Source organism: Pezoporus flaviventris, unplaced genomic scaffold, assembly GCF_033815535.1.
Source record: "Pezoporus flaviventris isolate CSIRO_AGI_PZ_B2104156 unplaced genomic scaffold, CSIRO_AGI_Pfla_v1 ptg000026l, whole genome shotgun sequence".
Classification (NCBI taxonomy): domain Eukaryota; kingdom Metazoa; phylum Chordata; class Aves; order Psittaciformes; family Psittacidae; genus Pezoporus; species Pezoporus flaviventris.
The window spans coordinates 399,836-426,520 of record NW_026892574.1 but is presented as its reverse complement, the minus strand read 5'-3'; the positions used below and the strand labels follow the sequence as shown (position 1 = coordinate 426,520).

Here is a 26,685-nt window from a genome sequence, read left to right as displayed (position 1 = left end):
GCATGGCCACCGGGTGAGCTCTAAGGATGCTTCACATGCCTGCAGCAGGGGCTGGAGCAGTGGGGCAGGCACGCAGGCCACATACAGCTGGGTTACACCAGCACTCCGGCTCCTCACCCTGCCACAGGCAGGTTTGATGGGGGCAGGAGCCGCAGCCACACACAGGAGGAACCCTGAGCCTTGGCAGAGCTTGGCTGCAGGGTCAGGGATGGTGAGGATTATGCTGGAGGGGCTTGTGGTGGACAAAGGAAGACAAGTTGTCAGAGGATGACTTCAGTGAGAAAGGCTTCCCCTGTGTGTCATTCTTTCACCAAGACTTCGGGGCTCCCCTGGGTCATGCCCAGGCAGCAGTGAGGGGCTTGGCACATCCTTCTCCTGATGCACAGCCAAAATCCCAGCCTCAGCATCCCTTGCTGCGTGAAGTCAGAGCGGGGACACTGGGGGAACCCGCTGTGGGGCCACGGCCCCTGCTGTAAACCTCTGCCCAAATCTGCCTGGAGGTGAAGGGCTTGGCAGAGGCAGAGTTTACACTGAGAGGGGGAGCACGGGTGTCTGCTGGATGGAAACAAGCTGTAGATTATGAATCCAGGGTTAAATTAAACACTCCCGACAGCTTTAAATAATCAACTGTCCAGAGCAGCAACTCTTTCCATCTCGGTTTGGAAAGGGAAGTGCTGATGAGGGCAGGCTGCTGGGCAAGGGGATGTCTGAGGGTGAAGGTTTCATACCCCGGGCACCACAGGGTGTGTGTGTGGGGGGGAACATGGGTGATTGCAGCCCTGTTTTGGGGGGGGGCAGCAGTCATCAGGAGTGTCTTGCTGTAGGTGACATGGGTGCTGACACTGCGGCACCGGGCTGACTTTGTGCCAAGAGTCTACCAGATGGCCTGGTCCCAGTGGTCATCCTTTGGCCCTCCCCTCCCACTGGCAACCTGCACAAGGCCAACAGGTTTAAGGCTCCGGGCTGTCACCTCGAGTCACCATTTCATGGCATGGTGCTGAACTTTATCTTTGGAGACAAAGTCCCCTGGAAGGTCTTGCCTTAGACTGAGCAACAGAGAAAAGACAAATCCCTCCTGTCTGGGACATGCGGGTATGGGAGGTAATTGGTCATCCGTGAAAGCATCGATTTCCTCCTGACAACACCTATTTGGACAGTGCAAACCAGCCCCAATTTCAGAGGGGGAAGGGCCCGGCAGTGGATTTATCAGGCTGTGGATTATCTCCCAGGAGGGAAGAGCACGCTGAACTCGAGCTCTGCAGCGACCCTGCGGCACTGAGAGCAGCCCCCGCGCTGCCTCCCTGCCCGGCGCAGCTCGCCATGTGCTCCGGCACTCTCACAGGCCCCGATTGTGTCCCAGCTAATCCCCACACGCCATTTGCAGCCTAGTGCCTTCTTCAGTTACACTGCGGGGCTGGCGGGGCCACGGGCAGGGGGTGAAATGTGGCCCCAGCAGCTGGGGGACCTCAAGGGAGAGGAGCCGGAGGGAGGAGAGGAGCTGCGCCCCGTGCCAGCATTCAGCCACAGGGGATGGAGACACTGCGCTAGGACCTGAGCTGAGGAGGGAGCTGAGACCCTCTCCACCTTCCCGAGCACCCAGGTCTGGCTCCTGCTCCCCATGCTCTTGAGGCTGTCCTGTCTTCCCCAGCACAAGCCCTGTGTGCAGGCGGTTCCCTCTCTGACACTTTTGGGAGCTGGGATGAACGAGTCTCGCCCCAGTAAAGGGGCAAAGCCAGGCAAGGAGGTCCAGCAGTCAAAACAGCCCTATCCCGCAGTCTCCTCTCCCATCCCTTCCCACAGCTCAGCCCGATGCCCACCCCTGCGCACACACCGCATGGTCCGTACTGTGTGAGCGCGGGGCCACATGTGCAGGGAGCGTGCACAGCTGGAGCTGTTGGCGTGTGCCTTGGTGTGCACCCCTGCCTGTGGCTGTCTCTCATCCCAAAGGCCCTCCTGCCCCCATGCCTGCCCCTGCAGGCACAGAACTCTGCCTGAGGGCCCGGCTGCGATGGGGCTGCTCCGCTCCATCCCGCGCCGGATGATGGATGCTCCGGCAGCTGCACCAGAGCAGCTGTCGTCCTTCCCCTGCCGGGGGGGACAAAGGCACCAGGGTGAGCCCCCAGCTCCCTCCTGCCTTCCCTAGCGCTGCCTGGCTGGGGCAGAACCAGCACCGGGGAGCCTGCAGCTCTGAGCTGATTGTGGGAGGGGGATGTGATGCTCCTGCAGTGTAACACCAGAGCTGGGGCCACACAAACCGACCCCAGAGCTCAGAGGGCTTGGGGGCACCACGGTGTGCCCTGCGAAAAGGCAGTTCCAGCAAATCCCGCAGTGACACAGGTCAACGTGCCCGTGCAGAGCCCCAGGGATGAGGGGGGTGGGGGGGAGCAGATTTTGGAGGGTTTGAACAGAGGAAATGATGAACAGCAGCAGGAGGCTGAGGCTGCTCAAGCAAGTTTCTCTGCTATCAGTCGGCAAAGCTGGCCAGCAGGCTCCCTTCCAACCGGGACATCTCCTGACAGCCTCTTACGCTCCCACCTCCAGAGATTAAAGCCCATGGTCACAATTAGCCCCAGCTCACCCTTCCTTGCCAACCAGCACTGCCAAAGCGTGCCAAGCACCGTGAGTGGGGAGAAACGAGTCCTGGCTGCTGCTGGCACACTGCAGCCCATCAGCGCATCACTCCTGCCAGGCTCCTCACTAATGGTACCGGTGATAATGGTGATGGGACAGGGACAGCTCTGTGTCTGTGTGTTGTCAGGGGGACCTCACTGCCTGTGCTGACACTTCAGAGCTCTGTCTGGGACCATATCCTTTGAAAGCAAACGGGGAATTGCCAAGCCCAAAGCTGGCCAGGATATTAATAACTGTTTATGAAGGGATAAGGAGCTGGCTTCACTTAACATCCTGCTAATCCCTTTCTCGGGAGGCCGCTGGCTCAGGCCCTACCTTTCCCTTGCTACCGAGGGAGGTGAAGCCTGCTCTGGCTTGGCTCCCTGGTGTCAGGCTGGGAAGGTGGCCCAGCGGCTGGGCTTGTCTCACTGCACAGTCATGGACATGATGATGGACATGGTGAGGGGCTGGGCTGGCCCATGCTGTCGGACAGTGCTTCCTACAGGGCTTTTTGGTGTTCCTGAATGTGGTGCTTGAGCCAGGCAGTGCCAGCTGAGAAACCTCTGTCGTTCCTGCCTCTGATTCACCCCAAGGACATCCAGCATCAGGGAGGCAGCAAGTCCAGAGGCAAATTCAGAGGAAGACGCTGAAGATGCTGGGCTCCTCCGCAGACAAAGCAGGAGGTCAGGGAGGTGGGACAAGCGTGCAGCAAGCATGTCTCATGCTGGGCAGCAGCCGTACAGCTCAGTCCAGCCAGGATGCATAGGATCACAGAACCACAGAACAGTTTGGGCTGGAAGGGACCTTCAAAAGTCACCTAGTCCAACCTCCCTGAAGTGAGGATTGACTTGGACTATGAAACTCCAGATTAAACTCGGAATTGGCTGGGCATATTGAGCTCTCAGCCTGCCTCCTGATGCAATTGAGAAGCTTAAAATTCTCTCATTTTGGGGCAGGGACTGGCCACCCTCTGATGTTGAGTTAAAGCACCCAAATAAGATAGCTCAGAGGCTCTGTACTGCCCGCTCCGCTGCCAGCCCAGCTCCCCAAAGCCTTGGGAGTCCCCAGGGGCAGAGCCGCATTCCTCAGAGCCATTTATACCACAGCTCCAAGGGCTGAAACCCACCCTTGTCACCTGCCCGCCACATGGCCTGACATTCCATACAGCCCTTGGAGGCTTGGGGAGCTCAGGAGACGGGCTCTGGGCTCCAGACTTTCCAGGCTGGGTCTGGGGGAATCACACACGTGCAGGGGCTCCGGGGCCAGGGGTCAGCATGGACTGCGGCCAGGGATGGGTTTGTTAATGCTCCTCGCTGGCTGAAAGACCTTGGCTGGGAAGAGGGGCCAGGGGACACTCAGGGTTCTTTTACAGAGATTGCCAGCTCGAACCTGGGCAGGCTCAGCCATCACCTTGTGTCATGGGGGGCTGGCCCTTTGGTGGCACCTGGAAAAGAAGCGATGGGCTTGGTCAGGGTCCTGGTGGGCACGTACCAGCATCAATGGGGTCTGTCTGAAGTACCCCAGCAGGGAGCCGAGGGCTGGAGGCAGCTACATCCCTGGGGTGTCTCATGAGACCCTGAACCCTGGGGAGCACAGGTGCATCCCTGCTCCTTGGGCAGGCAGGCTGCAGCCTTTCCCAGCACTCCCAAGCCACAGTCTATTGCTACCTTAACCAGGGCATTTTGCAGCAAACCTGCACAATTTAACACACATTTCCCTCATTCTAGGTCTGCTTCCCACCTCCAGACCTATCGGGCAGGGATGCTCAGCACTTCTCAGAAAGCTGTTGGCTTCACCACATTTCCCTAGCTGTGATCCCAGGGCCATTCCATGCAGGAGCTGGCTGTGAAGCACCTGCTGTGCCGCTCAGTGACCCGGCTCATCCACTGCCCCATGGCCAGCCAGCGACAGGGCTGCCGGTCACACTCCCAGGGCCTCTCACTGTCCCAGCCAGGCCTCCCCTGGCTCTTGAAAGCGCTGCAGTGTTTTCTTTTCATCAAGGGGATCCCTGCTCCCTGCTCTCCCCATCCCGCTGCGCTAATTGGAACAGGCTGGGCAGGCGTGGGGGCTCTGCTGGAGAAAGTATTTTAATGAGGGCGGAGGGTGCCTGCACCGTTATCTGCTTCTTCTCACAGCCTCCTGACCGGGCTCCTCGGTAATTACAGCCTGGCTTGCCGGGTAAGCTCTCTGCCCCGCAAGCCTTGGACCCCTGCGGAGCACCACGCTCCGGCAGCCTGCAGCGGGCTGCCCTTTGCTCCGGCACGCTGCTCCGGAGCTGCGGGACGCATCTTGGCCACAGCAGCGCTGCCGCCTTGGGACTACGAGGTGGCTGAGCCACCCGGAGCTCCCGGCCAGGCAAAGGGAGCTGGATGGAGCAAGGCAGCAGGGGGGAATTTCCGAGGGTCAACGACCAGCAGCGGCGATGGGGATGGACGCGGGGCTGTTCACCCCAGCTGGCTGCTCCTTCACGCCTCCTCAGGAGGCAGCAGGGCAGCTCCGGGCTGAGCTGAAGAGGAAGGCACGTCTGTCAGGGCTGGGGCCGCGCACTCGCTCCTCCGCTGCTGTAGCTTTTGCTCAAGGGGAGCCAGCAGGCTGGCAGCAGCATGCCCTAGGGCACAGAGCTCCCATCCACAACCAGCTCACTGCCTGGCCGGAACAGAGCTACCCCAACCCAATGGATTATTGCCTCCTCACAGCACCACTCCTGGGGCCAGTGTTTCCAGCTGGCCAGTACAGCCCAGAAGCAACCACCACCTGTACCACAGTCAAGGCGCTGCTCTCAGGACACATCCTTCCTATCCAGCCCTTTCATGTGAAGGCATCTCCATCCTCCATACACTCATCTGCAGAGCATCGTGCTGTGGAAGCCCCACCATGGCTCTCACACAGCGTGGAGCTGAGGCACAGATATACTGAGTGACCTGCACACAGCCAAATGGAAACTGTAGCAGAGCAGAGATTGCAGAATCGTTGAACAGTTTGTGTTGGAAGGGACCTTAAAGCTCATCCAGTTCCAATCCCTGCCGTGGGCAGGGACCCCTTCCACTAGAGCAGCTTGCTCCAAGCCCCTGTGTCCAACCTGCCCTTGAACACTGCCAGGGATGGGGCAGCCACAGCTTCTCTGTGCACCCTGTGCCAGCGCCTCAGCACCCTCACAGGGAAGAGCTTCTGCCTAAGATCTAATCTAAATATACTCTTTTTCAGTAGGATGGACCCCGAGTGTCCCATCTCCCTCCAAACAGCAGCTCATCCTCCTACAGCACAGACCAGCTCAGCACTAAGCCTGACTGCAGGCTGCAGTACACGGTGGCAGAGCTGTCACCGCTGCCTGCGTGGGAGCACGCACGGTGGGAAGAGCAGCCCTCCTCTCAGTGGACAATGGGCAGATTGAAACTGAAAGCCTTTCAGTGGGTGGGTTTTTTTTCACACGACACAGTGCTCAAGTGGAATTGGCTGACATCAGTGGTCTCCTCCTGGAACACAGGGAAACAAACCTGGACCCGACGGTGGGAGAAGCAGCGTGGTTCCTGCACACAATAAACGGCAGCTCGCCAGCACATGAGACAAGAACAATAACTCCACACGGCCGTGTGCCTGTGAACAGCATTGTTTTAGGGAAACCATGCCCTGGGCAGGCTCCAAATCGACTGAGGGTGACGTTGGCAATAACTGTGCTCTGTGCCATGCCATCCCGCTGGTAGAGCTGGGTAGTGCCGGCCCGGAGCACGTGTGGTGTGCCTGCAGGTACAGCGGAGCCAGGGGCGGATCAGGGGGTTCTGTGGGGTTGTTGAGCATGGAGATGGCAGAGCCCAAATATCCTACAGTGCCCAAATCAGGGAATAATAAAGGCTTATCTCTACTGGGAATATGGAGCTCCTGGGTACCATGAAATCACTGTCATTCCTTGTCATCTAGCTACAAGTTGGGGGTTTATAGCTGTGATTTGGGATAATACAGTCTTTAGGGAGGCAGAATGACCTCGTCCCCTGTGCTTTGAGCCCAGCTCTGAACACTAAACTGGTCATTTTGCTACTCTCTGCTTCGGTTTCCCCAGGCAAAAAGCATGGGAGAAGGTGCAGCCAGTTCCTGTGAGCAGCGCAGAAGGGAGAAGTCACTGGGGAGGAGAAGGGGTGGTTCAAAAGAACCAGAAAGGATTAAAGCTGGACGCCCAGTCCAAAACAATAATGCTGCTTTCACCCTCTTGCCCATTACACTGTTCTCTGCAGGAGCTCTTTGCCACCCCACGCAGGGTGATCTCCTGAGCAGATCTCTCAGGGGAGGGCTCCTCAAAGGGGCTGGGTGCCCCCCATTCCCCACCCAAAAGCCATTCCCAGCTGTCTCCGAGGGCAGGAGCTTGCTCAGCTGACTGATCTCTCTGTCTTTGCTTTCAACAGCAGGTTTGTAACTGTGTGAGAGCCTGTAAAGTCCTAACTACCCCATGCTCTTGAAGCCGCCGCTTGCTGTAATCTCAGCTGGATCAGGGACAGCCCGAACTTGGAGGAAGAGGCAGCTCCAGAGTCCGGGAGCCAACATTTACAATAAATCTTCATCCTTGCTGTAAACAGCCCCTGAGAGGGTGTCACAGGAGCGCAGCAAAGAGTGAGGCAGCCAGAAACGCTCGCCGGTGAGAGCCTCTGCCAGCCTGGCTGGCTCAAGGCCTTGCTTTAGCAAAGAGCATCCTTAGCAGTGAGCTGTGCTGAGGACCCCGCGCTTGGCTCCCGCTCCCTCTGCTTGAGCTCCATGTGCTGGATGCTGCTGCTTAGCAGCCCTGCAGCCTGGCATCACCTCTTATCGAGCCAGAGGAAATAGCTCAGGCCGTGGCAGCCCATCTCCAGCCTCCACACACAAGCACATTGCTGTTTGGGAGAATAAGTTAGACCCTTGGGGGGTTTTCTGTTTAATTCTCAACCTAAGGAAACCAGAGCAAATGATCCATCTTGCACCCTTGTGGAATTCAGTGAGATTAGATTAGGGATGAATTCTTCCCATATTTCTTATAGGGCTGATATCTCTGCCCTGGCTTTCCGATTGACTTCCCCATCGCTGGCTCATAAATCACAAGGGTGTTTGGGTTTCTGCTCTTTTCAATACCGTTAACTCTGCAGGAGAAGTCTACGCTACAGCAACCCATCGTGTCAAATCAGCGACCCGTGGGGCTGCCAGACCCCCTCCCTTTGAAGGCTGTGCGAGGGCCGGCAGCGGGAAGCTGGGACACGCTCCACTTGGCAAAGAGAAAGCTCCCCGAGGGTCGCGTGGCCGGCATGTGTGCGGGATAGCTGCGGTTCTGTGACCCAGCCTCCTGCAGCACTGTCCCCCTTCCCTTGGGCACACGCCTGCACCAGGAAGTGCTGCTTCCCAGCTTAGCAGAAATTCCACGCGGGTGCTCAGCAGCCGGATGAGTGCAGTGGTTCCTTCTGGGCAATAAACTGCTTAACACAGCCATGGCAGCAACATCAGGCTCGGGGCTCGCTGACGTTCACCTACACCCTGCCTGTGAGATGCCTCCTGATGATGTCCAGTGGACAGTGCACGCCTTGGCCAGGCTGCCCGCCTGCCATGGCCGTGCCTGCACGCTTTCAGGAGCCATAATTCATGCCAGAGGTGGCCTTATTTCGAGGTGAGGAAGAAACAACCCTCCTTGTCTCAAGTTTGTCAAGTGCTTTGTTATTTGTTTTCAGACATAAGCAAACATTTCACTTTCTCCCTCCCACCCTCAGCCCGAGCATCACAACCCCATCACACTGGAACATCCACCCGTCACCTTCAAAGCATGCAAGGCTCCCAACTCCCAGCCGTCCCTACCCAGGCTCTGCAATGCTTCCAGGCAGAGGGATCATCAGTTAAAGGATGCCTTTAGAGAGCACCTGGCGTTTCTCAGGCTCTGTTTCTTTTCTGCCTGCTGTGTTGTATGTCCTGAGGTTTCTGAGAGGTGAGGCCTTGCGGAGAGAGGCTGAAGAAGCACAATTGCCCTGTCCTGACAGATTTCATGAAACCCAAGCACAAGGACAATCCCTCCATGGACCAGGGAGGCTATTTCTACCCCTAGGACCACGGCCGTCACAACTGATCAGAGGCAAATGATTGGTTTTTATTCGGAGGGGATGTAGGAAATCCAACAAAGCTGTCTCTGGGCAGTGGAAAAGTCCCCAGCATGGGCTAGGCATTAGCAACAATCTGGCCAAATGGGACTTGGGGCTGTTAAACCCGAGCAGCAAAGCAGAACGTCAAAGTGAAGAAGCCCCAGAGAACCCAGCTCTGGAGACAAAGAGCTTTACCATAGTGATAAACAATAAAACCTTCTGGGATCCAAGTTAAGGCATTCATAGATATAACCAGGAAAGATCATTACAGCAGTCTCCTCACTGCGTACGATGGCAAAGGGAGCAGCAGCAGGAGCTCTGCTCTCCCTGTAGGAGCTCCTCACGGGTTACCCTGCGCACAGATCTAACTCGCAGTAAAGCGAAGGGTAAGAGCAAAGCGCGCAGCGGGTCAGAGCCGGTTCAGCCGCCCGGGCTGAGCTGCTCCCGGCGGGAGAGGAGCCCCGGTCCTGCCCGGTGCCCAGCTCGGGAGCAATTCCACCCCAGTCTCAGCTACTCACCAGCCCAGGAGCCCGCGGGATCTCAGCGGCGGCGAGCGCGCCCAGCTGCCAGCCCGACCGCGAGTACCTGGAGGCTGAGCAGCAGGGAGGAGCTGGGGGCAGCGGGGCAGCCCCTCATTCATAAACCAGCCCCGGCTGCCGGCGCGCTCGCCCCGCCGGGATGGGGCCGGGATGGGGCCGGGATCCGCGGGCAGCAGTCGCCATCTACCGGTAACGGCGCTGCCCTGGCCGAGGATGCGCACCCATGGGGAAGCAGCGCTCGGCCCAGGAATGTTTCACTCCTCGGCCGCGGGCACACCGAGGGGCGGTGGGATCGTCATGCAGCCCATCGGGTGCATCGCTCCTTTTTACTCCTTGTAAGTCGTGGATCCGAACTGCAGCGGAGTGGATGGGGACCAGCGGCACGCAGGAACCGTCCTGCTGCTGCCTGGCTGGGGGAATTGAGGAAGGAAAGCTCTGGTTCACAAGTGATCAAGAGCAAAATGCTAGGGAAAGGGACATCTGGGATGATTCAGGCTCTGATGGCTGTGCACAGTGTGGCAGGAGCAGATCCGTGCATCCAAGGACCCAACACACACACTATACATTTACAAGTTGTCTATTTTTCACTCCAGACAAGCTCTGGGCTGATGCTGCAGCCGAAACTCCCATCAGTGGCTGGGGAGCATGAGGTGCATTGCTGGAGCACATTCGATCTGGTTTCATCTGAAAGGAATCCACTTGATGCTCTCCCAAGCCTGAGCTCTCCAGGACTCAATCCAAAGCATAGAAAAGTGGGGAAAGTTGGGATATCAGTTTCAGAAATGCACCCCTGAGCCAAGTTAATGTGCTGGAGCAGGCCCACCCCAGCAGGGCTTTGGAGAGAAGGGGCTTTGCGGTCCGACCGCCCCACATCCAGAGAGATGCTTGGCGCCTCTCCTAAGTAAGCACAAGCAATAGGAAGGACACAAGGGTGCAGCACTAAGGTGTAAGTGGGGCCAGAAAGGGTGTCAGGGCCTTCTGGCACTAAGTGGCTTCAGGTGGGCCCCCCACACCCACCTGCTGCCCATTGGGCTGGGGCCTCCATTTAAGGCCAGGCTTGGGCTAGGAGTCTTCTCCTAAGGTGTGCTGCAGGCCCAGACTGCTCTCCTGTGGATTTCAGGCAGGCCTGTCTCCTTGATGGACGTTGAACCGGTGCTACAGGCAGCTTTGTTACCAGCTTGTTGATGGGACCTGTCACTACTACCGTAGCAGGACTGCACCCTGGTGGGTAAGGGTGACCCTCCTTGGTGGGAATCCAAACCATGTCACCACATGGTGCTTAGGCTGATCCTCTTCTTCCCTCCAGATGAAGCCTGACACCATGTAAAGTGATGTGGTATGTAGGCACAGAAGCATCCTGCAGCATGGGAGCTGTACACTGCAGTTGTCTGCAACGGTAGTGCTTGTAGGGTGGACGGCAGACAGTGCCAAGGTGAGCTTCAAGCTGTTACCCAGCTCCCTGCCATTTCTGGACCAGCCCATCCTTCCATTGTGCAGGATGGGGGACTCTGTCCCCTGGGGGTGTTACGCTCAGTCCGCAGCTTCCTTGCAGCACACCCAAGCACTCTGCAGGGAAGTGAACTCCACTTTAGCAGCTGGATGGGACAGGCCTCCTCCAGGCTGCAAATGGGCAGAGCAACACATGCATGGAACACCCCCATGCTTCTGGAGGTGATGAGAAGTGCTTATGGCAGCACTGGGCTGGTCTTTGTGTTGCTGATCCACTTCAGTTCCCAGGGATGGAGCCAGGCTGGTGTGCCCCAGGGCAAGAAGCAGATGGTGGATAAATATCAGCACAATTATGGTAAGCTGTATATCCCCCCCTCCATGACTGGAAATGCTATGGAATCATAGAACAGTTTGGGTTGCAAGGGATCTTTAATAGTCATCGAGTCCCCCTGCAGGGACATCGTCAAATAGATCAGGTTGCTCCAAGCTCCACCCAACCTGACCTTGAGTGTTTCCAGGATGGGGAATCTACCACCTCTCTGAGCAACCCGTGCCAGTGTTTCACCTCCCTCATTGTAAAAAACTCTTCTTTGTATCTAGTCTGAACCTACCCTCTTCCAGTTTAAAACCATTACCCCTTGTCCTATCAACTGCTGCTGTCTTTCTCCTCTGCTGGGACTAACCCAGCAGCAGCTGGGTTACCAACAGCTTATTCTCCTTTCAGCAGCACTTGCAAGGGAGGAAGGAATCAACGTGGGTGAGTGCACATCATGCCCAGAGTGGTCCAGAGCATGCATCAAGGGATGTGCTGCAGCAGCAGGACCCTGAGCACACATGGTGGAGTTTGGACACTGGCAGGTTAGCGTGGAAAGGGTTTTGTTACGGTGTTATCCCCTGGGCCAGCACTGTGTCACCCATGGGGAGGGGTGCTTCTGTGGGTCAGCCTGGTGCCTTCTTGTCCCATTCAATCCCATCCCCACACACGCCAGCAGCGACTTGGCCAAGACATTTCCCCTTCAAAATGTGCTGGCAGAAATGATCCCTGTAGAATTTGGACAAGGGCTTGTGTCTGTGCTTATCTTGGTTATTCCGGTCATTATGGGACTTACTATAGTGTCATTCATCTTCCTTTGAGATGGAAGCTGAAGTGCAGTTTCACAAAGCTTATGCTTGCTGACATTTGAAAGCATAATGTCCCCAGTGCAAGGAACACAGAATAGAATGGTCCTTCTATGTAGATGGATAAATACAGAACTTACATTAAAATGGGGTCATGATTTGAGCAACGCTCTGAACACTGAACTGCTCCTCTTGTCTTAAAACAGTAAATGAATAAAGTTGTTCATGATGCTCATCTGGCATCTTCCCATATCTAACAGGAGACAAGTACATTTTTATTACTCTTTCATTTCAAATATAGAGAGGTCCTACGGATTTGTTTGAAAGACATTTGAAAAAAAGGTTAATTGCAGTGTATTTGCTCCTAAAGATGTTACCAGTGTAACTGCAGCCCACTCACATTCTGCTTACCGGTGTCCTGGACTCTTGGGGGTGGTCTGGCAAAGCTTTGCCTGTGGAGGGCTTGTCTGAGCGCCAAGCCCAGCTCAGCCATCCCTGTACAAGGGTGCAATGCCCCTGAGGGCCAGCAGTAGCTGCACCTGTGATATTAGACAAAAAATCCCCTGGGGCTGGTGTTTTTTTAGTTCACTTGCAGCTAAGTGCTAGAAACCCAGTTTGTGCAGCATCAGGTTTTGCCTCTGAGAAAAACAGGGGGGTTAATGCCATTGCTGGTGCACCTGAGCTGTAGGGGTGTGAGATTTTTCTATGCTAAAATAAAGCATTTCAGAGAGGGTCCCCAGATAGACCTGCTGCAGGTCAAGGAGATGGTGTCAGCGTTTGTCTCAGGTTTTGTACCAGCCAGTAACATGCATTTTGCATTCCCAGGTCCGTGTTGCAGGTGGGATAGGTACCTCACCCTGTGCCCATCTCTTGCCTAGCTGCTTGGGCTGTCTGCACACTCCAGCCAGAGCTGCAAAGAGCAAGATGCCTGTTCTGCAGAAGGAGGAGTCGCAAGCTCCTGCCTTCAGGGACCCCTGTGGTGCCACACTGCAGGGGAAAGCAGCCCCATGGTATTTGCTGCTGCCAACTTGCTCTGCTCCCTCCAGCCCATGCCCCCCTTGCTGTGGGTGTTAGCTGAGCAGGAACCACACATTAGCAAGTCTGTGTCACTTCTGCTCTTTGAATGAAATCTGGAAAGAGCCACAACTGAGCTACAGCAGCACTTGTTTTATTGAACCTCCAGCAGAAAGGTCCTGCTCCCATCTTGCAGAGGGACAGCTTGCATCAGTCCTTCCCTGGCTGTGCTGGAGCTGAGAGAGGCAGCCCCAGCCCCATCCTCCTTCCAGCTGCACCCCTTCTCTCCTTGCAGCTGGTTACTGCTGTGGAAGGAAGCACATTCACTGGTTTCTCTCTCTCCTTCCCCTTTACAAATGCTTCCCTCATCCCACCTTGCTGCTTTCTTCCTTTAGAAAGCACAGCTCCAGCTCTTTACATCAATGTTCCATTTACAAGGTCCTGACTAACTGCTGTATCAACATGACTAAATATTAGAAATTGAAGATTATCTACTGGGGGGGGGGGGGAGTGGCTCTCACTCCAGAGAGTCTCAGATGTTCAAAGCAGCCTCCTGCATCCCAACCTTTGCGGCTGATAGGGCTCAGAGATGGACCTTCCTTGGGCACGGGCACAAGTAGAAGGTCCCCTGCCTGAACCTCCCACCCTGGAAAGGGTGGACTTAACCTCCCCTTTGGTGTCCCCCTCCAAACCAGCCCCTATGTTGCACGTTCCTAAGATCATCCCCTTGGTGAGTGCTGCCAGCAGCTGTGGTCCAGGAGCAGTGGCCTTCCTTACCCACATAGGCCGTCCATTTAAATCCCTCTGCCTTTTCTGCCCAGGCTTCCTTGCACACGTACGCTTCGTACCAACCTTAGTACTGGTTACAGTACTAAGTAACCGGTCCTCCTCCTGTGAATAACACAGCTGTGGCAATCAACTGCTCCATCACAGGACTGACTTTGTGATCAATTCCACTAATTCTTATCAGGACTTTCCAAAAAGTCAAAATAGTCATCTTCAGTCATCGCCATCACCACAGGATGGCACAAAGGCAACATGATGAATGTGGCAACAGCTCTAATACAGTAATATTGGAATAATCAATAATAATACAAACAAAATAACTCTAAGATACAAAGGCAGTTGCAATGCAGCTGTGGCTTTAGGTGACCATCCTTTAAAAAACATTGAAGACATCCAAACCGCTACACCAGTGACAGTCAGGGGTTCTACATCATCACCTGTGCTGCCATTTCCTTAAGATAACATGACATTTTCTGGCTTGGTTCTTATTTGTCATACTTTCAGCTTCTCACTCTGTTAATCTGTTCTGGTTCATCAATAACCTCATTACAGTCACCTCATCCCAACCCCAGTGGGGGCTCCTCCACATTCCCTAATCCTGGGTTTTCCCTGGCTGATGTACAACATGGGTGGACATCACACAGACATGCACATCTTCAAGGGAATACACAGAGACACCTGCTGGGTTGCCTTCAGGAAGAGGAATTCAGAGGAATTAAGCCAATATCAAACACAGGGAGTACCTTCATTTTCATGGCTGGTACTGGGATACTCTCTTTGGTCCAGGTAAGTGGCATTTTCAAGCCACACACACTGCACACCTTGAAATCCCACACTTCTGTAACATGCCATTGTTCCAACATCGGAAGATGCAAGTATTATTCCTGATTCCCCATCATCATTTACTATGATCCTTAGAAATACTTGATTTGTTGGCTTCTATGGTTAATGTAACTAACAGGAGCTAGATCTGCCTCCACAGAGAGAAAAGGGATTTCTCTTGACTGGAGACAGATGCACCCTGCAATTACAGTCTTTATTATTATTTTTTTCCCCCTTTTCCCTGCCGTCTGTTCCTGCTCCTCTCCTGTTCCTGACTTGAGCCCTGGCAACTGGCCTACAATGAGAGCGTCTCCTTTCACATATGCACATCACGCTGCCTACAAGCGAGCAAGTAAGCGAGCACGAAGCTAAGCCAAGGAACATACATTATTTAGTGAGGTCCATCTGTCCAAAGGAAGCTGCTCTTACATTTATCTGGTTTATAATCTTCTAATTAATCACGTATCATCAGTCGTTAACAGGTTTTCACTAAGATGGATGTACCCACTTAGCAAATTAATAAAGCCAGATAAAGGGCTCCTGCAGTTGGTGGCTGTAAAGGCTCCCTCCTGTTTTGTTGGGGAATGACGCTCTTTTGGTGCTCATTTTTGGCACATGCAGATGCCTGGCATGGGACAGCCTGTACAGCAGCTACTGGTCCGCTCCCAGATTCCCCATTCCCCTCCAGTGCCATTGGAAGTGATGTCCTGCCAAGTCATGCTTCTTTCCCCTTTGTACATGAATGATTTCCAGACTCAAGAGCACCAGCTTGTTCCTCCAGCCCCCAGGCCACTACAACTGCTCCTTCTTAGGGACTACATCCCCAGGAGCCCATCACCTTCCCTGTCGTCCCGTCCCATCCCCAGGGGAGTGTGAAGGGTTGCTACCCTTTGAGGTTTTGCACTACTGAGGTTCTAGTTTGTGGTATTTCTTTGCTAGTTCCACTGTAACAGAGCTATTGGGGGTCATCATCCATTATGTCCATTATGGTCATTACATGAACCTTCCCAACCTACAGACTCAGACAAGCTGCTCCTGACTGCTGGCTGTGCCATGTCGTCCCCAAGTGTATTTTATAGCACAAACATTCAAGTGCCCCTTCCTGCATCTGAACTTTCACTGGCTCTCTGAAGGAAGTTTCTTGAGCAGCTCCTCTCCCCTCGTTTGCACAGGGAGCCCCTAAACCCAACATGGAGGGGCTCTGGAAGGAGGGGGCTGTTGTAGACCCTTTCTAAACAACACAGCTTGCCCTGGGCATATGCGTGCTCTCCCCTCACCTCCATGTACTCACCAGCACCACAGTGCTTGTCCCCACCTCCACCATCGCTGGGTGCAGCACCAGGGACTGGGGTGCCAGAGAGCAAGTCCCCCAAGCTTCTCTGGAGTTGCCTGTGTTGGAGACAAGGAAATGCAGCCTGGAGAGGATGTTTGCTGCCTTTAGAAGTTGTCATCACCACTGCCCTTATCCATACAGGCCACACTCAGACTTGTCACCCATGGCCCCTGTTCCAGTAACTCTTACCAGGATACTCCAGACATCAAAATTGTCATCTTCAGTCATCCACATCGCAATCACCACAGGATGGCACGAAGGCACATGGTGAAGGTGGCAACAGCACTAGCACAGTTGTGAAAATCTTGTAAATACAAACAAAATAACTGTAAGATATAAAGGCAGTTGCAACATAGCTGGGGCTTTAGGTGACCACCCTTTAAAAAACATTAAAGACAGGAAGATCACTACACCAGTGATAAAGACGGTTTCTAACCTCCCCAGGTGCCTCTGCACTCTCTGGGCTATACCAGCAGCACTTGCTCAAAATGGCTTTTTCTCTCACAAACACAGCCCCTACAACCCTGATCCACCATGGCTGTGTCACTCAAGGGTCCCCAACACCACTGCCACCAGGTCCAGCCCTCCAGTGGAGAGGATGGGGAAGGCTCTGGCTTGGTTGGGAAGCTCAGATATCACCCCGCATGCATTAGACTACCTTTAGCCACTAAGCTCTTGCTGTTAACTGAATTCAGTTGTCCTTGCTAGCAGCCAGGAGTTGCTCCTGCTCTCAGATTCCTTCCAGGTCTTGGGGCTGTCCCCTGCTCCCAGTTCACATCCTGGCCTATGAGTACAGGACACCAGGAGGTGGCAGGAAACACACTGCAGGCAGGACCACGCATGACCAAACCTGTCCCAGACCTCCAGAACGGCTGCAGCAACCAGAGTCCGCACCAGCAGAGAGCAAAACATGCTGAGAATCTCCCAAACCTGTGATGCTTTACAACACACCACATTAGGCAAGAGACAAGCACTGACAAATTTTCAGTTTTATTAAAAAACTCCTAGCAGCAAAACCTGTAACAATTCCAAAAAAAAAAAAATAATAAGACCAAACTCCCAAAAGAAAATGACACAGAGAGAAAGACAGATGGAGGAAGACAGGCTTGGGGTTTTCTGCACCCTTCACTCCAGTTCCTTATAGCGGGCAAACATGACCCTCCTGACGGCATCGCGGTAGGTCTCATTGGACTGCCTCTTGCTGGGCTTCCCTGGGGCCCCCAGGCCAGGGCCCTTCCTCCGATTTTCTCCCTGCAAAGAGACACACTTTGGGTTAGTGATTTCTCCTCCTCGCTGTCTGCCCATAAAGAAAAAGCTTCCCCTGGGCTGCTTCAGGGCAGCCGACTGCTGCCATGGGGATCCGGGAGAGGAGGAATAGCAAGTGAAGTGTGCTCCTTCAAAAGCTGTTCAGGGGAAACTGTCGGCCCTCTGTGGGCAACAAAACCAGCCAACAAATGCCCAGTGGGAATGGAATCACAGGGACTGGCTGCAGGGAACAACACGAGCATATGGCTGGTGGGAGCGGGCAGCCAAAACAGGCAACAGCCGTGTGTGAGCGAGGATTGAAACAGAGCAAAGGGAAGTGCCAGCAAGAGCTGGGCTCCCAGGGAGCTGTCTGCAGTTAGCCTGCATTTGCAGAAGCTCAGCTGTTTTCTCCTCTAATATGAGTTCCCATGGGCTCTGGTAGCTCGCTTTGAATTTCAACCAGTTTTTAAGGACTGGCTTTTGCAGCCAGCATCTGAATTATTCAGTAAACCTGCCTAGAGTTAGCCCAGGAGAGCAGGCCTAAGGCTGAAAGTTTCTCTCGCTTTAAAGTCCAACTTATTTGAGTACCAGAGATGTCATCAATTAGGCCAAGAGATCAAAGTCCTGTAGTGCTGAAGTGGGCACGTGGCTTTGCCCAGCATGACCTGGAAGTGAAAAGCAAGCACATCTCCAGGGTTCTTTTTGGAGGCCTTCATAGGAATTGCCCAAGAGCTTTGCTGTCAGCTCCCCCATCCAGTCTGGGAAGCCCTGATCAGAGGTCGGACTCCCAGAGCGCATCACTGGAGCTGGCTCTTCAACAAAGCCCGTTTTATGGTCACAGGAAACTCTCCATGAGAACTGAGCAACAGCTGGGGTTGCTGTTTGCACTGAAAAGGGAATCTTGCCTCGTGTGTGTGAGCTCAAGCAAACACACGTCATGAAGCCTCAAATATTTGCCTTTAATGATACACTCGACAGTAAGCCCAGTGTCGCAACATGAGCTGCGCTGCCATCGCCTGCCCCTCGAGGAAGCACCGACACCACAGCAGCGAGGCAGCCCGGTGACAGACCTGCCACCACCACCAACAGCATCACAAGTGACAGCAGCCACATGGTGCTGCTCATGTGCCCTGGGCAAGGGGGATAGTCCCTGCCGTAGGCCGCTTGTCAGATAAACCCTCTGCAGCAAATTAAAGTCCACTGGGCGACCAGCCCGCCCCAGAAGGCAGGATCTACCCAGCCCTGCCTATCCCTGCAGTCCTTTACTGACAGAGACTGCTTCTCATCAGATGATGTATCCTGCTATTACCTTCCGAAGTCCAGAGTCCAGAGCAGCAGCGAGAGCCTCACAAGCACTAGGCAGAGTAGACAAATAGCATCACGTGCCCTGTGGCTTTGGCTCTGCTCACACCTCCTCCTCCTTGGAGGTTCACCTTTTCCCCTAGCTCACGTGGCTGCAGAGCACTGAGCTAACAACCTGCTCCTAAACCCCAACCTGGTTTCAGGCAGGTATTAATCAGATGCTATGACCTTCACTGTAACTTTACTGTTACTCTATTTTCAACACCTCAACACCCATATAAATTCTAACCTTTTTTTGACTGCCAACATATTTGCAGCCCCTCCCAGCCTGCAAAGTTAATCAGTGCACATGTATTATTCCATCTAGCAGGTCTTGCAGCCTGACTCGTTCCAGCTGGGAACTCCCTCCAGCCATCCTGGGGGACATTACTAGCTGCAGGTCATTGTGTTTTGAAAGGAAGGGAAGACTCACCTCCACTGGGGATGTTGTGCCCTGCTGGTTGTGGCCGAAGCCTTTCTTCCACCCTGTGGACTGCAACATTCGGTTCCCTCTGTTGTTACTATCGATCCTTGGGTCATAGTCACTGCAAAAGATGGAGAATCAATTGTCTGGTCTTGCTTCAAACACATGCCAGGGATCTTTAGCTCTGCTAATAGCACCTTCATTGATACTCCAGCTTCTCCTAAGGGAGACCCAAATTGCCTGCAAAAAGGACACTGGCCAAGGAAAGCAACACAGTGGATTCTGTGTGCAGGGCTCAAACAACTTTAACTGCAAAATTTCTTGTCCCACCTCAGGGGAAAATACACCAGGGTGCAGGAAATGAGCTCAGGCTCCAAAATATTTATGGTACAAGCAAGCCAGAAGCAGTCTGTGCTTGCATTTCTTCATCGATTTTTAGCACTAGCAAGGAAGTGAAGCGTAATCCATGTTGCTCTGCCAGATCTTTCTTTTCTTTCAGTGCTGTGGTCATGGAGCTCGATGGATGCAGTGTTGATTTGGACACCCCTTCTCCCACCTGGTCATTTCTCACCCAACACCATTAACCTAAACCCATAGTTTTGAAAACTGCTCAGCACAAAAATAGTTTTCTTCAGGAAAGTTCTACATTGTGGCTGCTGCTGATGCCACACACAAACTGCTTTTATCCACAGCTGTTCCAGGAAACAGGGAAGAGAAGATGTGGATTTTTAAACTGCAAGACATGGAGGAAAGGTCTGCTTCTGAGGTGCTGTATCAGAAGAGGACAAGCACACAACCAGTTTTGTCTTCACCACATGCCTAGCAGTTCCTCAGCCCACTGGAACACGCGAGCTTGCAGCAGGCAGGTCTTTTGAGAGCTCCACACAGCATGCACTTTCTTCCTCCACCTACTCTGCATGAGATGGAAACAGCTCCCAGTGTTCCTCTGAGTCAGTGGAACAGATGAAACACAGCTTTGCTCTTTCTTTCAATGGCTAGATGCCAGGACAGGAGGACAGCAAGTGCCTTAAGGACAAGGTGGATGGAAACAGGTTGCATTCTGGTCCCTGCGCCTGGCCAGGCACACTCAAATCTCCCCAGTCTCACTTCCCAAGCACCAGGCACCTTGTCTCTGCTTTCCCATAAACCCTTTTCACCTCTGCATCCCTGGCCTTCTCCAAGATGTTCTGCAGCACAACAGGCTCCCCTTTGGGGAACTCTACCCATGAGAATCACAGCCTGGCTGGCTGTGACTCAGGCAGATCTACCCCACCGGCTGATTCCTGGCCTTGGCACACCAGCAGTACACACGCCATCCTGGCATCAGCAGCCCCAAAGAGATCTAACCAAGAGCAGGCATTACCTCTCTGAGTCCCGGTCGTATCTGAGTCGTTTCCTCTCTGGTGAATCCATCTGCTGGAATTTCTCTCTCCGGTCATTTCCTTTGTCTTTATGTCTCCCCTTCATAACAGAGAGAACAAAGTAAGCCCAGGAGCTACAAAGGATTCAACACTTCAAGGAGACTGCTCTGCAGCCAGGTCTCGACTCATCGCATCCTTAGCTGGCTGGAAATCTGTCCTGGAGACTTACTGAATGTTTCTGGGATCCACAGTCCACTTTTCTATCCTGATGGCATCTGCTGGGCTAACCCAGACCTGTGGTTGCAGCCTTCCAGTTACGGCATCGGGAGCAGCACTGCTACCCTCCAAACAACAGCTCTCCCATTCACGCCCAGGCAGCGGCAGCCCACACACCACATTGATTTTAGATGGACATTTGGGTCCCTCTTAGGTCAGAGCCCAGCACTGGCTTGCAGGACAAAAGAACCACACTCAGAACCTTCTGGGAGGAAGAAGACCTGCTCTGAGAAATCAGAGCACTGTCTACAGCTGCAGTGTGCGCCCATAGTTCAGTCTAAGACTCTCTGGGAGGCATTTGATGCCCAAGCTGCAGATGCACTAGTGGAGGGTCCAACATCCCTCTCGTGAAGAGCCACAAACACAAGTCTGTCCACCACCGCAGACCCACCTCACGCTCTCTCTTCTCCAAATATGCCAGTTCCTGCTCAGATCGTTTGATCTTCATATGTATCTCCAGGTTTTGCTGAAAGAAGGAAAACAGAAGCCAGCATCAGCAGAGGATACAAGCTGTAAGGGTCAACTGCTACACCCATAAGGAGTACAGGTAGGGCAGCATACTCTTGTACCTGCACTACATCAGGCACAGCAGCATCTCCTGCAGCCCAGACTATCTGTTCTCCCCCAGAGACCACGAGCCCTTCCTCTCCACAGTAAGGAAGTTCTATTTTAACCTGAGTGCAGTTTGGCCCTCCTAGAAGCAAGAGCTCAAAGGCAGCACAGAACACAGGGAGGCATGTGCTAAGTTCTTACTGCTATCACACTCCTGTGTGCCAGCACCCTACTCTCTCCAAGGCTCAGCTATCTCGCTACAGCTTAAAAAGTCACACCTTGACATTACAGCACTCCCATGGCAGGAACAAGCAGCTCACACAATGCTTTGAACAGAGCTTTGATGGGAAGTTTGCCTGCTACTGTGTCAAATTCAGCACAGCTCTTCCCACCCAACCATTGCATTTTTCTCTGCAAATAGCAACGCTGCTGAGCCAAAGGCAGCTTCCAGCACACACACAGCCCCACAGTCACCAGCTCTCCCACACCTTGTGCAGGTTGGAAAGCTGCTGGTGCTTGATGAGCACTTCCTTGTTGGGAAACTGCCTCCTGCAGAGCAAGCAGGCCAGCTTGTTCCAGTCGGTCAGCTTGTCATCGCTGGCCTTGGCCTTCCTCAGCTGCTCCTCGCGTTGTGCTGGTGGGTGGGGAGGTGGCAGCCACTGAGCCTGTGACTGGTCCTCCTCTTCCTCCTCCTCTTCATTGTCGCTGTCTCCTCCATACTCTCCCAGAAGTCCTATCAGAGGGTTCACCACCTTGGGCTGAGGGAAGTGGTAGAAAAGCATTTTTAGCATTAGCAATTTTTAGCATCATGTCTGCCCTGCCATGTGGGGCTCTGCTTCCCCAGCCAATCTCCTCATGACTTCTGTCTTTGTTCCAGCCCAGGAGCTAGGGAGCAGCATCCCAGCAACACAGGTAGGGAATGGAAAGAAGCTGACTGGGCAGCATTTAAACACCACAGGGTGGAAGCCCTTCTGCTCTCCAGACAGGCTGTGCTTTGGTGCCAGGCTTTCCCAATCTGCTACACACCTAAGCACAAGAATACGACCAAAGCTGCAGCTATTTGGCAAAGAGTTGCTGTCAGTCACTTCCTCTAGCAATGGAAAGCAGTGAGGAGGCAGCTGGAAATTTTCTGCCTGAGAACTGCTTGAGCAAGAAGACCCCGCTTAAATGCAGCTATTAAATTTCCCCATGGTAGAAGTCCACAAGCAAACTCGGTGTTACAAACCAAACTGCCTTCACCATTCCATCTCCAATGCTACTTCCTTTGTGTGAGCAGCTGGCACCTCTGTCACTCAAGGTCACGGCCAGGCTTTGGTGAGCCTCTTTGGTCCTGCACCCAAGTACAAACAAGGCAAAGCCCAATCTTATGGAGCCACTTACTGGGGCTGCGCTCTCATCCTTTTTCACAGAGGGAGGTAACGGTTTTTTAAAGACATCTTCAGCAGAGAACTTCTCCTCTCCAGCCTCATTCTGAAACAGTCAAGATCAGGTGTTAAGACCGCCATAGCATGGATTCAGTGCACACAACAGCTAAGCACCCACTTAAACAGGACCCCAAGGAAATCAGGCAGTTGCCAGAAATGAGGTGATGGTTTTGGTGGGAGACATTCTCATTCTGGGGAAGCCATAGCTCTCCAGGAGCTATGCCTTTGGTTTCAGGGACAGCTGCAGCTCACCATGCCATCCTAGTCTGCTCCACTCTCACTCTCTGCTGGACTGTGATGCTGACAGCAGCGCCAGCCATGCCTCAGACCAGTGAGGATGCTGAGGCAGGGCCAGGTCACATTTGTACACCTCTGTGTGTGCACAAAGGACATGGAGACCAGGAGCAAAGAAACCCAGGAAGAGCTGCAGTTCTGCTTGCCTGTGAGAGGCAAGACAAAGCACAAGTACTACAGGTGGGAAGGGGAAAAGATGACAACACCAGTTTTCTCTGCTGTGTTTGTGGCACAGCATATGTCCAGGCTCAATCAGGGTGGTGGTGTTTCCAGGATCTTCTTTATACCAGTCAAAGAACACCCTTCATACTGGCCAAAGAAGACCAGAGACTGCAGTCACACAACAAATGCAACAGGAGGAGCCTGTGATGCTCACTTGTATGCTCAGCAGCTCAAAGAGTAGCCTGGAGTGAAGCTTCACATTTACATGCTTTACAGAGAACTGGTTTGGATCCCTGGCCATGCTCTAGTTTAGCAGTTCATTAGCTACTCATACATGACTAGGGACTATGCATACTTGACTAATGCTATGCAACATCTTACCAGGCCTGTACTCTCATCCTTTTTCACAGAGGGAGGCAATGGCTTTTTGAAGACATCTTCTGCAAAGAACCTCTCTTCTCCAGGCTCATTCTGAAAAACCCAAGATTGGATATTAGGCCAACAGCAGCACAGGGGTCAGAGAACTCACAGAGCAGCTAGGAAGCCACTTCTGAGCATCCACAGAAAACACGCAGCCATGAAAAATGATGAAAGGATTTCTACTGGAGATGTTTTCACCCTCCAGTCATACAAGACCATGTTTGTCCTACATCGGTGCCCTTGAAAGCAGGCATCCTCCATACCAGATGAGACCTCTTGGCTGGCTTGGTATCAACCTCAGGGACAACCTTGGGTCCCAACTGCCCAGGACTGGTCATGCCACAGAATATATACAGACCAACAGGCAAGGAGGAAAACAAAGTTTGTGCATCCATGGCTAAACCAATTCTACAAATTCTTCTAGCGAACCTCAGGCCCATTCGGTATCACAGCAATGGGCTGTGGTCCAACACCCATGCTCAAACATCACCTTGGGCAGCTACTCCTAGCCAGCAATTCCCTGTGCTAGGGGGGCATCATTTGCTTACTGGAAGCAGCACTGAAGGGCACTTGCCCCAGGACTGGGCCTCTGAGAGGGACTGTACAGGATACAACTGCACTGTACTTTAGCAATGCACAGCCTGGCTCATCTTCCTGCCTGTCCATGATGTTTGAAGGGGGCAGTGAGGGGAGAGCCGAGTCTCTGTTATTACTTGACTTGGTACGTTTAAATATCTCTGCTATTTTTTGATGGCCCTGTTACAACAGCTGGGTGCTTCCAGTAGCACAAGTAAAACGTGTGTCTCAGTTACCTAAATGTTTCTGAATCCTTTACCATAAGGAAGGAATGAGAAGCCCCCACTTAATGTCACAAGAGAAAAATTTCAGTAACTTAGTCCCACTTAGCCTGACAACAATCACGCTCCTGGCCTGCTGCAGACCCCATGTATTTCATCCCTTCCTCTCACTGTCCCTCTTCTTTGCATCCTCTATAAATTACTCTCTATTTTCTAACCTCTCTTACCTCAGCCTCCTGGCCTCAGACCTCTGATCATTCTGATGCTTGTAGGGATTTACCTTAGCAGAAGTGCTTTTCCCTTTCTCCCTTTTGTCCCTGTTGTCCCTGCTGTGTGGCTCCACCCTTTCATTTGTCCGCTCCTGGCGTTCTTGGCTCCCATGCCGCTCCTGGCTCCCATGCCGCCGCCTCCTGCTCTCTGGAGGTGATGAACAAGCTTCTCGGTCTATTGTGACTTCTCTCTGAAAGACGCATTTGGAAAAGACTTATCCAACCCCTGCAATCTTCTTTATTGGGCTTATTGGACTGGGAGACCAGGACAGAAGGAAATGCAGAGCCTCAGACAACTGAGGGCAAAGGCTTCAGAACTTTGCTGGGGGAGGAGACAGGCTACCACAGTCAGGTCATCGCAGGTACTACTCTGCTCACCCAGAGCATGGGTAACTCCAGAATCACAAAACCAAGATCATAGTCCTGAAGAACCTCTGCTGAAGGCTCTTTATTGACATCCTTGTAACAATTGCTGGCTGGGGTCAGGGAGCAAATAAACCACAGATGAAACAGAGCTCTGCTGTGCATATTTGAATAGAGAGCTACATATCATAGGTCTTCAGAAAAATCTAGCAAGGATACTCTGCCTGAAAGTCTACTCAGTGAAGAGGAGACCAAAAACCCCCCAAGGCAGGGCTTCAGAGGCCAAAAGGCAGCTACGGTAACTGGTTCAAGGCACAGCTAAAGGGTTCCTAGCGTCTCATTAAGTGGGTATTTTGAAACATGTATCCCTTTTACACAGGTCAGAGGATTGAGAGAAACGAAGCTGCCTCTATGCTGTCCCATGCTGGCCTGTCTTCGAGATGTAGATGCAAAATCTCTCCAGAGAAGAACAATTTGTAAGGATGCACTGCATGTAATGCTTCCTTCCCACACACTCACCTGAGTCCTGGGGTCATAGTATGTCCCAGCTATAGGGTCATAGTAATTCCCAGTTTCAGGATCATATATGTATGTGGACACATCTGATGGAGCTGAACAGAGAGACAAGAGTTAACACCACAATCTTCCACAGGCAGAACTTGTATTTTACGAAGACAAAGATAAAAGCATGAGCAAATATTACACCAGTGAAAGGATCAAGAGTGGGAAAGAATTTTTCTCTCCTGGCAACAGAGGTATGAGTAGCCTCACTCACTTGACCTACATATTCTTTTCTTTAAGGAGTAAGAAGGGAAATGGGTTTTCACAATTCTTCTGGTTTAGGACTCTGGCAAAATTTCCACATCAAAACATACTCACAGGGGCTGTGCTGAGATCACCAGACCACAACACTTGACTGGACAAAGACATGAAATCCAGTAATTTCCCTAAGAATGGGGTAATGAGTTCCAGGCTCTGTGTCCACCCACCCTTGTGAACAAGGAAGACTTCTGTGCTCTTTCAAACAGTCTCCTGTTTAAGTGATGACACTCCCCATATCCCTTCCACCCTGTGGGTGCATGAAAGCCCTGGACAAGAAAGGGGAGCAAACTGTTTCTACATGGAAAGTCAAGGGCCTTAAGGGTAAGCCCATAATGTGAGGACTGTTTCTCATTTCCAAAGTGTTATTAGACAGAGTTCAGCTACAAACAAGTTAGTAAAAGAATGAGGAGTGTTCTTCTAGCTACTGGCACTGCCACATAAAATGCATTTTCTTCTGTCTCATCTAGTAATTGCCAGGCTGATTTTATCCCATCAGTTTACCACAACAAGGAAAAGCATGCAGCAAGTTTTCTTTATCTGCATGTAGTTTTGCACAGTAAGAGAAGAGAGAAACACATCATCAGATAGGAAAATGTGACTAAACAAAGTTGGCAACAAACCTCAGAAGTGGGTGTAGCAAACAAACCTACTCCAAGCCTTTAAAAATATTGTGGGGCTGATTTCTACATGTCAGTGCCCTTTTAAGGAAGAAAAGTGTCCACAGTAGGAGTAAGGCAGAGCTTAACTTACACTGTGCTCTTGTGCGTCTCTGTGATTCGCCACCCCTCCTGTCTCTCATGCCCCTTCTGCCCTGGAGTAAGTAAACAACACAAACAGATCAGAGACTCTTTGACATATTGCTTTATCTCCCTCTCACAGGCCCAAAGCTCAGGAAAACAGCTCATTTAGCTGCCCTAAATAGAGTACAAGCAGACATAGCTTTTCACCTACAGAGGAATGGACAGTGTTGGAAAGCAGGAGACCCCTGTAGCTTCCATGAACCTTAAAACTAGGTGTTCCTGGCAATCTGAATGGAAGCCTCCAGCCCTTTCAGTATGGGAAGAGCCCTGTAGTCTAGTAACAAGCACTAAAGAAGAGACATTCACTCCAAGAACTGAGATCAGTCATCAATTAAATCACCTTGCATAAGCATGGTACAGAGTAATCCAGCCCAGAACTCCCT

The 26,685-nt window shown here is 52.7% G+C and overlaps 2 protein-coding genes across 6 annotated transcripts in view; both read right to left on the bottom strand.

The window, feature by feature from the left end:
* The window catches only part of LOC133271839 (semaphorin-3D-like), a 30,055-nt gene extending 13,352 nt beyond the window's left edge, over window positions 1-16,703 (bottom strand). Inside the window, exons 1-3 of one of the 3 annotated variants that reach the window (XM_061458253.1) lie at window positions 16,603-16,703; window positions 15,942-16,056; window positions 15,711-15,808 (exon numbers count right to left, since the gene is read on the bottom strand). In XM_061458253.1, coding sequence (XP_061314237.1) covers window positions 15,711-15,808; window positions 15,942-15,986 — 143 coding nt within the window. In that variant the 5' untranslated portion in view covers window positions 15,987-16,056; window positions 16,603-16,703. The other 2 variants (XM_061458252.1, XM_061458254.1) reach the window with 2 other exon arrangements.
* A 23-nt stretch (window positions 16,704-16,726) lies between these two features.
* Window positions 16,727-26,685, bottom strand: part of RBM6 (RNA binding motif protein 6) — a 58,492-nt gene continuing 48,533 nt past the window's right edge. For 2 of the 3 annotated variants that reach the window (XM_061458249.1, XM_061458250.1), the window contains 10 exons: window positions 26,253-26,313; window positions 25,200-25,291; window positions 24,329-24,508; window positions 23,213-23,302; window positions 22,332-22,421; window positions 21,440-21,709; window positions 20,791-20,865; window positions 20,126-20,223; window positions 18,772-18,883; window positions 16,727-17,003 (listed from right to left, as the gene is read on the bottom strand). In XM_061458249.1, coding sequence (XP_061314233.1) covers window positions 16,878-17,003; window positions 18,772-18,883; window positions 20,126-20,223; window positions 20,791-20,865; window positions 21,440-21,709; window positions 22,332-22,421; window positions 23,213-23,302; window positions 24,329-24,508; window positions 25,200-25,291; window positions 26,253-26,313 — 1,194 coding nt within the window. In that variant the 3' untranslated portion in view covers window positions 16,727-16,877. The remainder of the gene's footprint in view (window positions 17,004-18,771; window positions 18,884-20,125; window positions 20,224-20,790; window positions 20,866-21,439; window positions 21,710-22,331; window positions 22,422-23,212; window positions 23,303-24,328; window positions 24,509-25,199; window positions 25,292-26,252; window positions 26,314-26,685) is intronic. The other variant, XM_061458251.1, reaches the window with a different exon arrangement.